Here is a 14,036-nt window from a genome sequence, read left to right on the forward strand (position 1 = left end):
AGCTCGCTCTGCACTTAAAGGCAAGTGGAATTAGAGATGCTGGAATCATAGAATCCCTACAGTGCAGAAGGAGGCCATTCAGCCCATTGAGTCTCCACCGACTGTCCGATGGAGCATCCCACTCAGGCCCTATCCCTGTAACCCTGTGTCTTTACCCCACTAATCCCCTAACCTACACACCTGGAGGCACGAAGGGGCAATGTAGCATGGCCAATCCACCTAACCTGCACATCTTTGGAGTGTGGGAGGAAACCGGAGCACCCGGAGGAAACCCATGCAGACACGGGGAGAACATGCAAACTCCACACAGTCCAGTCCTGAGTAAATATTAAAATGCCCAAATTAATTATTTTCAAGAATATATCTTATTTAATTCCAAATACAGAAGTTTATATCTATACTTATCAACATAGCTGCCCATTGTCGGATTTTTCATAATACAATGCCGTGCATTGTGCACATTTTGCACTGACCTCCAATTTGCAGGAGGACTTCATGTAACATCAGTGATGTGAATGAGGATGAGCCGCTCTGACACTCTGGGATTGAAATGCCACCCTTGTGGGAGCACTGCGGCACTGAGCTGTAGACAGACCTTTGTCTTTACATCAGATTTTGTGACTGTAGCATTGAGCAGAGACCTGACAAGGTGCCCAATTTTGCAGTTCACCATTAACTCAGACCATCTGTGAAATATATGCAACCTTTTATGCACTATAAAACACTTCTAAGTTTCAGGGAAAACAGAATCCCTGTAGGTGGCTTCTGCCTTTCAACCCTGAAGCAACACTCCCACGCACAATTTTCACTTAAGCAAAGGAATCCTTTTTTTGTGAGCTGCAGTCTCTGAGCCAGCAGCTTACTTCCCTCGCTCCGCACTGTGGAAACAGGAAGTGTTGGCATTCCCCACTGGTGGAAAGAATGTTACCACACAATCGTCTGGCGCAGGGTGCTTGGCAGAGGATTGCTTCCTTGCAAATGCTGGCATTTTCACTCTGAAAGTGGGCATTGTTTTGTTGCTGTGTGTACGGATATGCTGTTAACATGACCTAGTGTAGGGGTGATCACAGGATAAGAAAACATTTTGTTTTTGAATACAGGGTTGACCAGGCAGGCGAGATTTGCAAACAGGAAGGGATCTTCAGGGTGAACTGCATGGATTGTTTGGATCGGACAAATGTGGTTCAGGCTGCGATCGCTCGAGTTGTCATGGAACAGCAGGTAATCTGTGGCTCGGAGACCTCCAAGACTAGAATACCATATTGTGCGTCTCTCACTGATTTAACATTTAACATTAGTTTAAATCTTTCTCTTCCCTCTACTCCCCCTCTCAAAATGTTAATGTTTCAATGAAAATTACCATATTTACCAGGCCAAAGGAAGCACCAGGATTTTGGGAGGAAATATTTGGGTACAACCTTCAGATCATAAGGTGCAGACTTTTGGGCAACTCCTTTACAGAAACAAAATATGGTCCAGTAAATGTAGTAATAATTTATCCTCGTCATCTTTTTAAAATTATCTTGTCAGTAAAATTCAAACTATCCGCTTTACATATTCACCGTTCGCCTCCACTGTAAGTCATCACTTGACAAACTTGCAATAATTACACATTCGTTGGCAATTCTTCGGTTGTCATTGCATTGCAGCTAAATTCAGCATCCAACCTGTCACAAAATACAGGTTGCCATGAGAAAGGGAAGCTTATGGTTGTGGAGGACAGACAGGGAAGTGGATATAAGGCCATCATCAAATCGGCTGTGAGCGTATTGAATGGCAGAACAGGCTTGAGGGGCCCAATGGCCTACTCTTTGTATTGTATGTTTTAAGTTTTCGACTTGATTAGCTTCGCAGCAACCTGTGTTAACTAGTGTAACCATTATAACTGATCTATATCTGAGAGCAGCTTCCACATGGCCATTTCATCTTGGACTTTGACTGCAACAAAATCATGGTAGGCACTGAACTTTTCTCTGAAGTGGAGAATGCCAAAGATTCACAACCCTTTGAGTGGAAAGAATTCTCCCCTCTCAGCCCTAAGTGTTCAATCTCCTACCCTGATACCATGACCCTGTGTTATAAATTCCACAAGCAATGAAAGTCTTTTCTCACCATCTACCGAACACCTGTTTGTCCAACATGCAGAACTGAATGAGAGGAAATTTGCTGCGAGGACTGAAGCCATTGTCTTCTGTCGCCACCATAAAGTGCAATGACTCCGCTCCTGTCCATGGCAACTGAGACTGAGCCACAGCCTTGAATAAAAGCAAGGAAATATCTGGCAGCGCTTGTGCTGAGAGAAACCAAATTAACATTTCCTGCCTGTGTTCTTTGAACAGAACCTTGGTTTCATTTAACTCCGAGATGGACTCCTGGCCACTTTGTTCTGTGGTGCCACAGCTCATTTCCACCTGTGTAATATTGTCCGACTCTGTTGTATGGTGTGAATCTCATGCCTTTGTAACTTCTAACCTTGATTATAATGGAGTCCTTGCTGGCCTCCCATTTTCTACCTTTATAAACTTGAGGTTATCCAAAATTCTGCTGCCTGTGTCCCAACTTGTGTCAAATTCCATTCATCTGATCACCTCAATGCCCGCTGGCCTGCATTGGCTGTGGCCTCAGCAATGTCTTGATCTTAAAAGCCTCATCCTTGTTTATAAAATTCATCAATGGCCACGTCCCTTATCTCTGTTTCAGATTCCATCGTCTGCAGTATTTTGCGGATTTTATTTTAATGACTTCATCATTGGTGACCATGCCTTTGATTGTCTTGACCCAAAGTTCTGGAATAACCACCTTTAAATGGGTCTGTCTGTCCACCAAGACTCTCCTTAAAATTGACCCCTCTGGCCCAGCTTCTTGTCATTTGCTCCTCGTGTCCAAGTGTCAAACTTAATTTGGTGACCATTCTGAGAAGCGCCTTGGTGTTTAAGATTTTAAGTTTATTTATTAGTCACAAGCAGGCTTACATTAACACCTGTTTGGATTCTGGCTTTTAACTGTTGGATTTTAGCTTCAAATCCCTGGTTCTTTGGAGAGTCAGTGATGAGGCACAAAGCTTTTGGTTACAAACTTTTATTTTGAAGGCACATGGTGTTCAGTCCAGCAGTACAGTGTCGTAACAAAGAAGGCTTCCTTGTGTCCCTCTTTTTATGCTCTCTGTTGCAGAACAGGTTTTGCAAATTAAGCAACCTCTCAGTAATTACCTTTCCATAAGACCATAAGATATAGGAGCAGAATTAGGCCATTTGGGCCTTCATTCCTGGGATCATTCTTGTGAACCTCCTCTGGGCTCCTTCCGTAGGCCAGCACATCCTTCCTTCAGCATGGGGCCCAAAACCGCTCACTATATTCCAAATGGGGTCTGACCAGAGCCTTATACAGGCTCAGCAATGCATCCCTGCTCTTGTATTCTAGCCCTGTACAAATGAACGCCAACATTGAATTTGCCTTCCTAACTGCCAACTGAACTGCATGTTAACCTTAGAGTCCTGAACCAGGACTCCTAGGTCCCTTTGTGCTTCAGATTTCTGAAGCCTTTCCCCATTTAGAAAATAGCCGATGCCTCTATTCTTCCGACAAAAGTGTATAATTTCACACTTAGAAATTGTATTCCACAGTCTGAAATATGTGCTGGTTCGGTGCATTGACCCGAACAGGCGCCAGAGTGTGGTGAATTTCACAGTAACTTATTTGCAGTGTTAATGTAAGCCTTACTTGTGACTAATTAACTTCTTTGCCCACTCTCCTAGCCTGTCCAAGTCATTCTGCAGCCTCCCCACGTCCTCAACACTACCTGAACTTCTGGATATCTTTGTATCAAACGCAAATTTAGCAACCATGCCCTCAGCTCCATTTTCCAGATCGTTAATGTATATACTGAAAAGTTGAGGTTCCAACACTGATCCCTGTGGAACACCACTAGTCACTGGTTGCCATCCTGAAAAAGATCCACTTATCCCCACTCTCTGTCTTCTGTCTGTCAGCCAATCTTCTATCCATGCTGGTACCTTGCCTCTAACATCATTGGCTCTTAGCCTTTATAGCAGCCTCCTGTAAGACACCTTGCCAAAGACTTTCTGGAAATCCGAATAAATTATGTCCACTGGCTCTCCTTTGTCTAACTTCATTACCTTCTAAAAGATTAGTCGGACATGACCTCCCTTTGATGAAGGCGTGCTGGCTCAGCCTTATTTTACCATGCATTTCCAAATAGTCCGCAATTTCATCCTTAATAATGGACTCCAAGACCTTACCTACGACCGAGGTCAGTCTAACTGGCCTGTAATTTCCCATTTTCTGCCTCCCTCCCTTGAACAGGGGTGTTACGTTGGCCTTTTTCCAGTCCTCTGGTACCTTCCCTGATTCCAGAAATTTCTGAAAGATTCCCACCAATGCTTCCACAATCTCCTCAGCTATCTCCTTCAGAACCCTGGGGTGTAGTCCATTCGGTCCAGGTGATTTATCCACCTTCAGACCTTTCAGCTTCCCTAGCACCTTCTCCTTAGTGATGGCCACTACATTTGCCTCTGCCCCCTGACTCTCGAAGTTCTGGCATGTTACTGGTGTCTTCTGCTGTGAAGAGTGATCAAGTACCCATTCAATTTTCCATTGTTCTCCCAACTGCAGCTTGAACCAGTTCTAACCAGCTCCACAGCCACAAGCCTGTATGCAAACAACCTTTTGTCTTCTACTACAGGTTGCAACAGTTCGATACATGATGCTTCAAATCCCTTACACTGCAATGAAGTTACTGTGAAAATCCCCTAGTCGCCACACTCCAGCACCTGTTCGGGTACACTGAGCGTGGCCAATGCTCCTAACCAGCACGTCTTTCAGACTGTGGGAGGAAACTGGAGCACCCGGAGGAAACCCATGCAGACATGGGGAGAACGTGCAGACTCTGCGTAGACAGTGCCCCAAGCTGGGAATTGAACCCGGGTCCCTGACGCTGTGAGGCAGCAGTGCTAACAACTGTGCCACCGCAGTGCATTTTGCTATATCGAAGGTTCTTTATAAATGCAAATTGTTGCCGCAAGTGGATTTGAAGAAACTCCTTTCTTTGGCATTCTCTATCACGGGGTGGTGGACGCTCCATCGTTGAATACATTTAAGGCTGGAGTAAACAGATTTTTGCTTTCTCAGTAAATTGAGTGATAGGCGAAGTGGACGGGGAAATGGAGTTGTAACCTCCGATATCAGCCATGATCATAGTGAATGGCGGAGCAGGTTTGATGGACCATGTGGCTTACTCCTGCCCCCTTTTTTGTGTTCTTTCATTACATACGATATGAACTATTTCATCACAGTTCTGGCCTGTTGCCAGCTTAACCTACATTGGTGTTACAAAAGATCTTGCACCCTCCTTCCAAAGAATTGACTTCAAGTTGAGCAGTCATTCATCAAGACCCACTGGTGAGGGTCTCAATCAATAATTGATGTAGATGGCTGCCCCCCCACTCCTTCCTTGATATCCTTTGGACACTACTCCTGTTCCTTGTTCATGCAACAAAACCACACTGGTATCATCACATTCAGCAGACATTGCTGATCCAAAAGAGACTTAAGAATTTGCTGTATTGTATTGGACATTGGAGGGAGGGAGGGAGGGAGGGTGGGGGGGTCTTCAGTCTAGTAAATAGCCTCAAAGTCAAATATCAACTCCATAAATATTTGATTACATGCTTATTAAGTGCAAACAAGAGGTTATAAAGTCAGCTCCCAGTTAATCAGATTACCAGGAAGGATTTTTGAGAACTGTTCATTTATTTTTTGTTCTTCTTAGTTGTAAGTCTGCTTTTGTTGCTTGAAGCAAGCCCAGATTTCATTAGCCGCTCGCTTCATGTTTATTAATAATGTAGAAGGTTTGAGCTTCTTCCTCAAATAGTCGCTCATCATTGCTAATTAAATGGAATGGAAGTGGCATTTCTCAGGGAATTTAGTTTAGTTGTGAAAAAGAATGTATTTGAATAAGATTGAAGTGCAAAACCTGGAATCCAAGTTAATATTTGCTTTAGCAGTTTACTGTATTGAACACTTGGCTGGAACCATTTGATTTATTATTATCACATGTATTGGGATGCAGTGAAAAGTATTGTTTCTTGCGCTATATTGACAAAGCATACCGTTCATAGAGTGCAAAGGGTAGAAGGAAAGGAGAGAGTGCAGTGTTAGTCAGAACTAGGGTGTCGCGTTCTGGAGCCATTAGAATCATAGAAAGAAACCCTACAGTGCAGAAGGAGGCCATTCAGCCCATCGAGTCTGCACCGACCACAATCCCACCCAGGCCCTACCCCCACATATTTTACCTGCTAATCCCTCTAACCTACGCATCTCTGGACTCTAAGGGGCAATTTTTAACTTGGCCAATCAACCTAACCCGCAGATCTTTGGACTGTGGGAGGAAACCGAAGCACCCGGAGGAAACCCACGCAGACACGAGGAGAATGTGCAAACTCCACACAGACAGTGACCCGAGCCGGGAATCGAACCTGGGACCCTGGAGCTGTGAAGCAGCAGTGCTAACCACTGTGCTACCGTGCCGCCCTAGAGCACACAAGAAAGCTATTCCGTCCGTCAGACCTATGCCAGCTCTCTGAAGAAAAATCCAAACAGTCACATTCACCACTCGATCCCCGAGCCCTGCAAGTTTCCATCCAATTTCTTTTTGACCCTATCAGATCGTGCCTCCGACTTCTGTTTCTTTCCAAAATGCTTAGCCTTTCTTGATGGAAATAATTTTAGTTCTGTAATATCTCTTTTGCATCTTAGTCAGCGATGCCCACATCCTATGAACAGAAGAACGACGAGCAGGCGTTGGCCAGTTGGCCCCTCGAGCCTTTCCGCCATTCAATAAGACCTTGGCTGACCTTTTCATGGGCCTAGTTCCACTTACCAACCCGCTCCCATAGCCCTTAATTCCGTTACTGTTCAGAAATCTATATATCCTTTAAAAACATTCAGCGGGGTAGCCTCAACTCCTTCACTGAGCAGGGAATTCCAGATTCACAACCCTTTAGGTGAAGTTCTTCCTCAACTCAGTCCTAAATCTGCTCCCCCTTATTTTGAGGCTTTGCCCTCCCCTTGTTCTGGTTTCACTCGCCAGTGGAAACAACCTCCCTGCTCCTATCTTATCTATTCCCTTCATAATTTTATATGTTTCTATAAGATCCCCCCTCATTCTTCTAAATTCCAATGAGTATAGTCCCAGTCGACTCAGTCTTTCCTCAAAAGACAACCCCCTCAACTCCGGAATCAACCTAGTAAATCTCCTCTGCACTCCCTCCAGTGCCAGTAAACTGTATACTGTTCTCCATGTGTGGCCTCATCAGCACCTTGCATAGTTGCACCATAACCTCCCTGTTTTTAAACACCATCCCTCCAGCAATGAAGGACAAAATTCTATTTGCTGCCTTAATTACCTGCTGCATCTGCAAATCAACTTTTTGCGGTTCATGCACAAGGACACCCAGGTCCCGCTGCACAGCAGCATGCTGCAGTTTTTTACTATTTAAATAATAGTCCATTTTGCTGCTGTTTCTACCAAAGTGGATGACCTCACATTTACCAACATTGTACTCCATCTGTCAGATCCGTCCTCTGCACACTTTGCTCTGCCATTCATCTTTATGTCACTGCGAATTTTGACACGTTACATTTGGTCCCCAACTCCAAATCATCCATGTAAATTGTAAACAATTGCAGCCCCATCACTGCATATTACTTGATACTACTTGCCAGTCTGAGTAAATACTCTTATTCTGCCTTCCGTTTTCCAGCCAGTTTAGTATCCATTCTGCTACCTGTCCCCTATCACCACCTAGTTTGACCTTCATTGAAGGCCTTGTAGTGATTTGGACTAACCCCAGGGTAAGAAAATTTTCATTGAGGGATAACGTTTATATTAAAAAAAAGGACAATTGCTATTTTAGAATGTGAACTTAATGAGGTTTATTGGACAAGAAAGATTGATGCTTAACACATCACAAGGTGAGGCATGGAATGGCACACCAGTGTAGCACATGTCCGTCTTTTTCATGCGGATCCCTGAACTTTTGGTGCCTGGTCTCTTGACTCAACTTCCTTTTGAGATATTTAGCTTCGCCAATTGAACACTAATGTGCATACAAATCCCTTTGTTGCTTTAACACTTCAACTCTTAGATCCTTTTACAACCCACAACTTTCTCGTCTATCTTGAATGCTGAGGTTTCCAGTCTGCCCTAATAGCTGAAGCTACACATTTCACAGTTGCCTGTCACTGAATGTTTGCTCTCTCACATATAAATTGCTTCCTAATGAATACTAGCTTTCCCAAAATGACGTACTTTACCGCATATTCTCCCAAGCTTAACTTTAACCGAGTGAGGCACTGATCTCTAATGCTGGATTCTAATGGCTACCCTGAACCCTGTGACAATTGCTATAGCCACTGTGTTTCCTCCGGGTGCTCCGGTTTCCTCCCACAGTCCAAAGATGAGTAGGTTGGATAGATTAGCCATGGTAAATGCATGGGGTTATGGGGTAAGGGCCTGGGTTAGATACTCTCAGAGGCGGTGCAGACTTGATGGACCAAATGGCAGCCTCCTTTACTCTAGGGATTCTATGGGAAATGCTGACCCTTGGCAAGTGCTCAGTGAGGAACCCCTATTTTTGTACCCTTTTGTTGCAGGTAACCTTTTAACATTGAGCCCAAGTATGTTCGCCTGTGTCAACACAACTTCTAACCCAATGTTTGTAACTATTGACCAATGGGAAAAGTGCTCAAAACAGTCTAACCTTAACTTGTATCTCTTAGCTGGAAGGCCTCAGAACGTTTCGTCATGGGACCAATTTCTGGCCAATCAGCATTGAAGCTTTGGTTTCAGTTTGCTGCTAAGCTTGACTTGCTGGAGCCTAAATGTGAAGATGTGTCCTTGCTGTATAACTCCAGTTCACTCCATGTGTTCTGTCTTAGTTACACCACAGTATGCTAACTTTAAGACTCGACTTGTGCCACAATTCACCAATCTTCCCAACAATACATAGAAAAATTAAGACTTTCTATGGCTAAGCTTGTGTACAGTACAATATGATGACTTAAGCGTTATTAATTATACAAACCTGCCAATGAGGTGAAGTCTAACTGTGCTACTGGATTTTAATGGCTACTGCCAACCCTGTGACAATTATTTTAGCCACTTAACCTAATGTGGCAGCCCCAACCTGTGACCATAGAAACTAGAAGCAGGAGTAGGCCATTCAGCCCTTCGAGCCTGCTCTGCCATTCATCTTTATCATGGCTGATCATATTCAATACCCCCCCCCCCCCAATCGCCTGGCTAGATCTTACACGTGCTACTGTCTTTAATAGCTTGACTATTTATCTTTAGGCTGTCTCAAATCTGAGAGAAAATGGATACCAACAACCACAGTGAATAACTGGGTGAGGTTATTGAAGGACTCTGGTTACAGCGTAGTCTTCCTCTACCAATTTTAAAATTTATTTTGGCTTTCTGCGATGCTGAAACAAAGTCACAGGTGCAGAAGTGTATTCAGGTTGTGAGGGAAATGGGATTAGATTGCTCTGTGTGAATAAAACATCCAATTTCTGTGACACGGACTTCCATGAGCTGTGCCTTCGTGCCATTGTAGCCATTTGGCTCTTAAGTCCCTTTAGATTTCCAGTCCATTGTCTGTTTCGGAACTGAAACAAACCACAGGATTGGAAGTGATATTTAAGGCCCAAATCAAGCTTTAGTGGAGAAATGTACAAGTTCTGAAGGTGCAGCTGCGTTCATAGCATTGGCATCCAGTCATCTTGTAAGAGGCTTCACTGCAGTTTCTAATGTTAAGATATGAGAACGCATTGTGCTACAGAAGTCTTCTCCCCAATGGAGCAAAACCAACTAAGTAACCCTTCTCATCTGTCAATCACTGATATTGGGGCTTTTCCAAGGCATTTCTGACCTTCCACACAATTATGCGATAGTGTGTGTGGGTTATTCTGAAAAATGCAGAAAGCAGATATTGAGGGATCCACTATTGAGGTAATGTTAATAGAATCTTTGAACACACCTGCCAATGTTGTTATCAACAACATGGTTTTATTAACTGTCTATGGGTTCCAGCCACACATTCTGAACCACCTTGCAAATCCACATCTGCTACCATCTAGAAGGACAAGAGCAACAGGTGCCTGGGAATACCACCACCTTGAGGTTCCCCTCCAAGCCACTCACCATGCTGATTTGGAAATATATCGCTGCTCCTTCACTGTCCCTGGGTCAAAATCCTGGATCTCCCCCCTTACAGCATTGTGGGTGCACCTACACCACAGGGATTGTAGCAGTTCAAGAAAGCAGTTCACCACCACCACCACCTCAAAGACAACTAGGGACGGGTAATAAATGATGATCAACCAGAGATGCCCACATCACGTAAATTAATTAAAAAAAATCCCAGAGGTTATCCGAGTGAACCTGATTAAGGTTTCAGGGAGACGTGCTTCATTTTTATTTTTTACATTTTAGATGTAGTATTGAGATTTAAAATATCCTTGAAGAGGTAGTGTTGATTGGTAATATTACAGCTGTGGCATGTATATTACAGCTGTGATATGTATATTGATCATTTTTCTCCAGGTATGTATCATTCATCTTGGAGTACGATTAGAATTGGGCATTCTGGATTGCTTTCCAGAAATTGGGTGAGAAAGTAATTGTGGTTAGAAAGTTAATCTTGAGCAGAACAATTCATTTCCCCATGTCGAACCCGTGCAGCAGCATAAATTAGTGTGCGCCCTGTCTGATGATGTCTCCTACTATATGGAAACTAGAAGCAGGAGTAGACCATTCGGCCCTTCCAGTCTGCTCCACCGTTCATTATGATCATGGCCGACCATCGAATTCGATATCCTGATCACCGACCCAAATTCTCACGGGAGAATGTGTAGATGCCCCACACAGTGACCCAAGCCCGGAATTGAACCTGTGTCCCTGGCACCGTGAGGCAGCAGTGCTAACCACTGTGCCACCATGCCGCCCATTAATTTTAAGGCCTGAGAGTAAATTGTGCTACAATATAGATTGGGACAGAGCACTCGCAACTAAATGCTCTCATTTTAACTGACTGATCCAAATTAGAGGGCCAAGAAAGCCTCGCCCTCCCGATGTGCAATGAGGCTGGGGGGATATGAAAGAGAAATGGGGAGGAGAATCCGGTGGGGAAAAATTCATTTGCAGAAGGAGATGTCATACCTCGGCTTGAAAGGCAGGGAGCTTTGAAGTCTTAATTACAAATGAGCACTGTTACCAGAGAAATTGGCACGGGGTAATTATTGACACTGTAAATTATTTTTTAATTGTGGGTTTTATTCACATTTAATTAAGTTAAAGTCTGTGTCACCCAGTACTAAACAATTGGCTTTGCAGTGCATCTGCAAATTTAATTTAGCAGTCAACAATAAATTGCACATTTGAGTAGAATTTAACAGCTTCTTGTTTTGTAAAATTGTATCGTTTCTTCACTTCAACCTCTCTTCCTTTACCCTACGCTGTTCAGTTTTCCTAATAGAAAGTTCTAGTCGCATGAACGATGTCTTGCCTTTACAGCTATGAGATGAAGATTGGGATCCATTATGAGCTGATGGACTGACATCCCCCCCCCCCAGTGCTTGGCCATGGGCACTTGCAGCTGCACTCAGGATAGCTATGGATTGACTGTACTAAATTCTCCAAAATAAACCTAGATTGGCATTAAATATAGACTCACTGACTGCATTGACTCTTCAAATGAGGAAAATAGAGGAATGGAAGAGGTCACTTAGGTGTGAAAGAGGTCCTGATTGAGCTTGGACTAAGGCCCTTGATGGAGAATAGAAGGGGACTTCACTTTGGGTTGTGACTGCATTGTGCAGTAGAGGAGGTAAGTGGTCCACTCCTTGTCTTGTCTTAGTTCATGGTCCCCTCACCCGAGTCAGAAGGTTGTGGGGTCAAGCTGAACTCCAGGACTTGACACGATTTAAGAAGACACCTGAAATTGGAGGACTGTACTGTCGCATGCTGTCCCTCAAGAGTTGTTCAATTAAGCCCATTTGTCTATTTAGGTCATAAATCTCTGCGCTATTTGAAGAAGAGCAAGAAATTCTGTCTAAAGGCACTACCTGAAGTAACAATGTAGAACAGTTTATGGGATCTTGCTGTACATATTGACTGCTGTGCTTGTCTAATTAGTTACTGTATGCTTACCGAAGTGCAGTTGAATCGTTTACCTGGATACGAAGTTCTTCAGGGCATCTTGAAGACGAGCTCTAAAAGTGCATTTTATTCCCTTCATTCCATCTATTCACTTGCAACTATTTGCATATTTAATAGTAGATGGGGAAATGCCATTTTATTACACCGACATCTCTGATATGATTCTTGATAGCAGATCCTTGGTTGTACTAGAGTCTAAAATGTTCCACAGTATTGATTTACAGACATATAATATCAGCACTTTGCAAAGATGTCAATGGTTTTCAGATTCTGATACTCTCTCTCATCTGTTCTCTTTCAGCTGAAGAAACTTGGGGCCATGCCTCCTGAACAACCCCTGCCTCAAAAATGCTATCGGATTTACCAGATCATGTGGGCCAACAATGGAGATGCCATCAGCAGGCAGTACGCTGGAACGGCTGCACTAAAGGTAAAAATCACTCCATTTTGGTAATTGGGGGTGGTTCGCTCTTCATATGCCAGGAAGAGCCCGAGTGCTGGTTTTAATGCAATGGGCTATACTTTCTGGACTCCCCAGCATTGGATTTGTGGAGATTTACCCAAAGATGTGCTTGAGAATCCCCATCGGAAGTTCCCAGGTAAGCGTTTGCATGTCTCGAGGATTTGCCTAACAGTAACAAGAATTTAAAAAGGCCTAAGAGAGACAAATCTGCCTAGCAACAGTAACAGCCAACATTTCCAGGGGCAAGCATGCCTTAAAGTGATCAGGGCATTCCAAAGGCATGTGAGCATCTAAAGATGATCAGGTGTGAATTGCTCCAGGAGCAGAAACAGGTTACGTAGATGACTGAGTGATTCGGGGCTATAGAAATGCTAAGCTCCACAAAAGGAATAAATTAAAATGGGTAGACCCCCCCCCCGAATCAGACAGGGCAGTCCACACCTTACAACCAGGAGGCTAGGGACCATTTCATAACCTAGAGGGTCCTGTAACATCTTTTACTTCTCAAAGATGCGATGGTGTTGCATGCAAGTCTTGGAGCCAAAGTATTGCAATGAACCTTCGCAAAGGCTGAACCAGAAAAAGACGTTTCTTTGACTTGATAATCAGCCCTGTATTGTTTGGTAACTATAAGATGGATTTGACTTTATTTAATTTGGATGTTGTTTGGGAAAAGGAAATCTTAGTGAGTTCAGGGATCACAGATATATTTTGGAACAAGGGGTAATTTCAACATAAACGGTGGGTGTGTTAGTTCCTGTACTTGTCTGAGTATTGTAGTCCTCTTTTGTTATATATTTTTATTTTAAGTTAATAAATATTCTTTAATTGTGTGATGCGTGGACTGCTTCCTCACTCGAGTTTTATGCGACTTCTCTCAATATTAAAAAAAAACCATACCACCACCACAAAGCAATATTTCAAGTTGGGGCGCATTCGCAGATAATCTCAGCGTGGTTCGTGATATATGTGCTAATTACTTCTGGAAAATTGTGCTGTGATGGGAATCATCTGATAAGTGAATGAAATTACTAACTTTGGATGGTTCTGCCAGGGTTACGCTAATAGCTACTCAAAGTTGAAGAAATGAAACCTCTTCTAACTTCTGCGCAGCTAATGTAAAGACCCACACTGATCCTCCCATGGGATTCTTCTTTCCCTTCGCCCCACCCTGACTCCCCCTGGGATTCATTCTATCCCTCAAACAGACTATTACTTTAGGCACTTATCTTCTCCCTGGCCTGTCAGTTTCAATTGCGCCTTTACACTTATCTGCTTTATCGGGGCGGCACGGTAGCACAGTGGTTAGCACTGCTGCTTCACAGCTCCAGGGTC

The 14,036-nt window shown here is 43.6% G+C and overlaps 1 protein-coding gene across 3 annotated transcripts in view; it reads left to right on the forward strand.

The window, feature by feature from the left end:
• Positions 1 to 14,036, forward strand: part of inpp5f (inositol polyphosphate-5-phosphatase F) — a 236,849-nt gene that overhangs the window by 196,026 nt on the left and 26,787 nt on the right. For all 3 annotated transcript variants that reach the window (XM_078223332.1, XM_078223333.1, XM_078223334.1), the window contains 2 exons: positions 1,101 to 1,221; positions 12,540 to 12,668. In XM_078223332.1, coding sequence (XP_078079458.1) covers positions 1,101 to 1,221; positions 12,540 to 12,668 — 250 coding nt within the window. The remainder of the gene's footprint in view (positions 1 to 1,100; positions 1,222 to 12,539; positions 12,669 to 14,036) is intronic.

The sequence above is a fragment of the Mustelus asterias genome, chromosome 11 (genome assembly GCF_964213995.1).
Source record: "Mustelus asterias chromosome 11, sMusAst1.hap1.1, whole genome shotgun sequence".
In the NCBI taxonomy this organism is placed as follows: domain Eukaryota; kingdom Metazoa; phylum Chordata; class Chondrichthyes; order Carcharhiniformes; family Triakidae; genus Mustelus; species Mustelus asterias.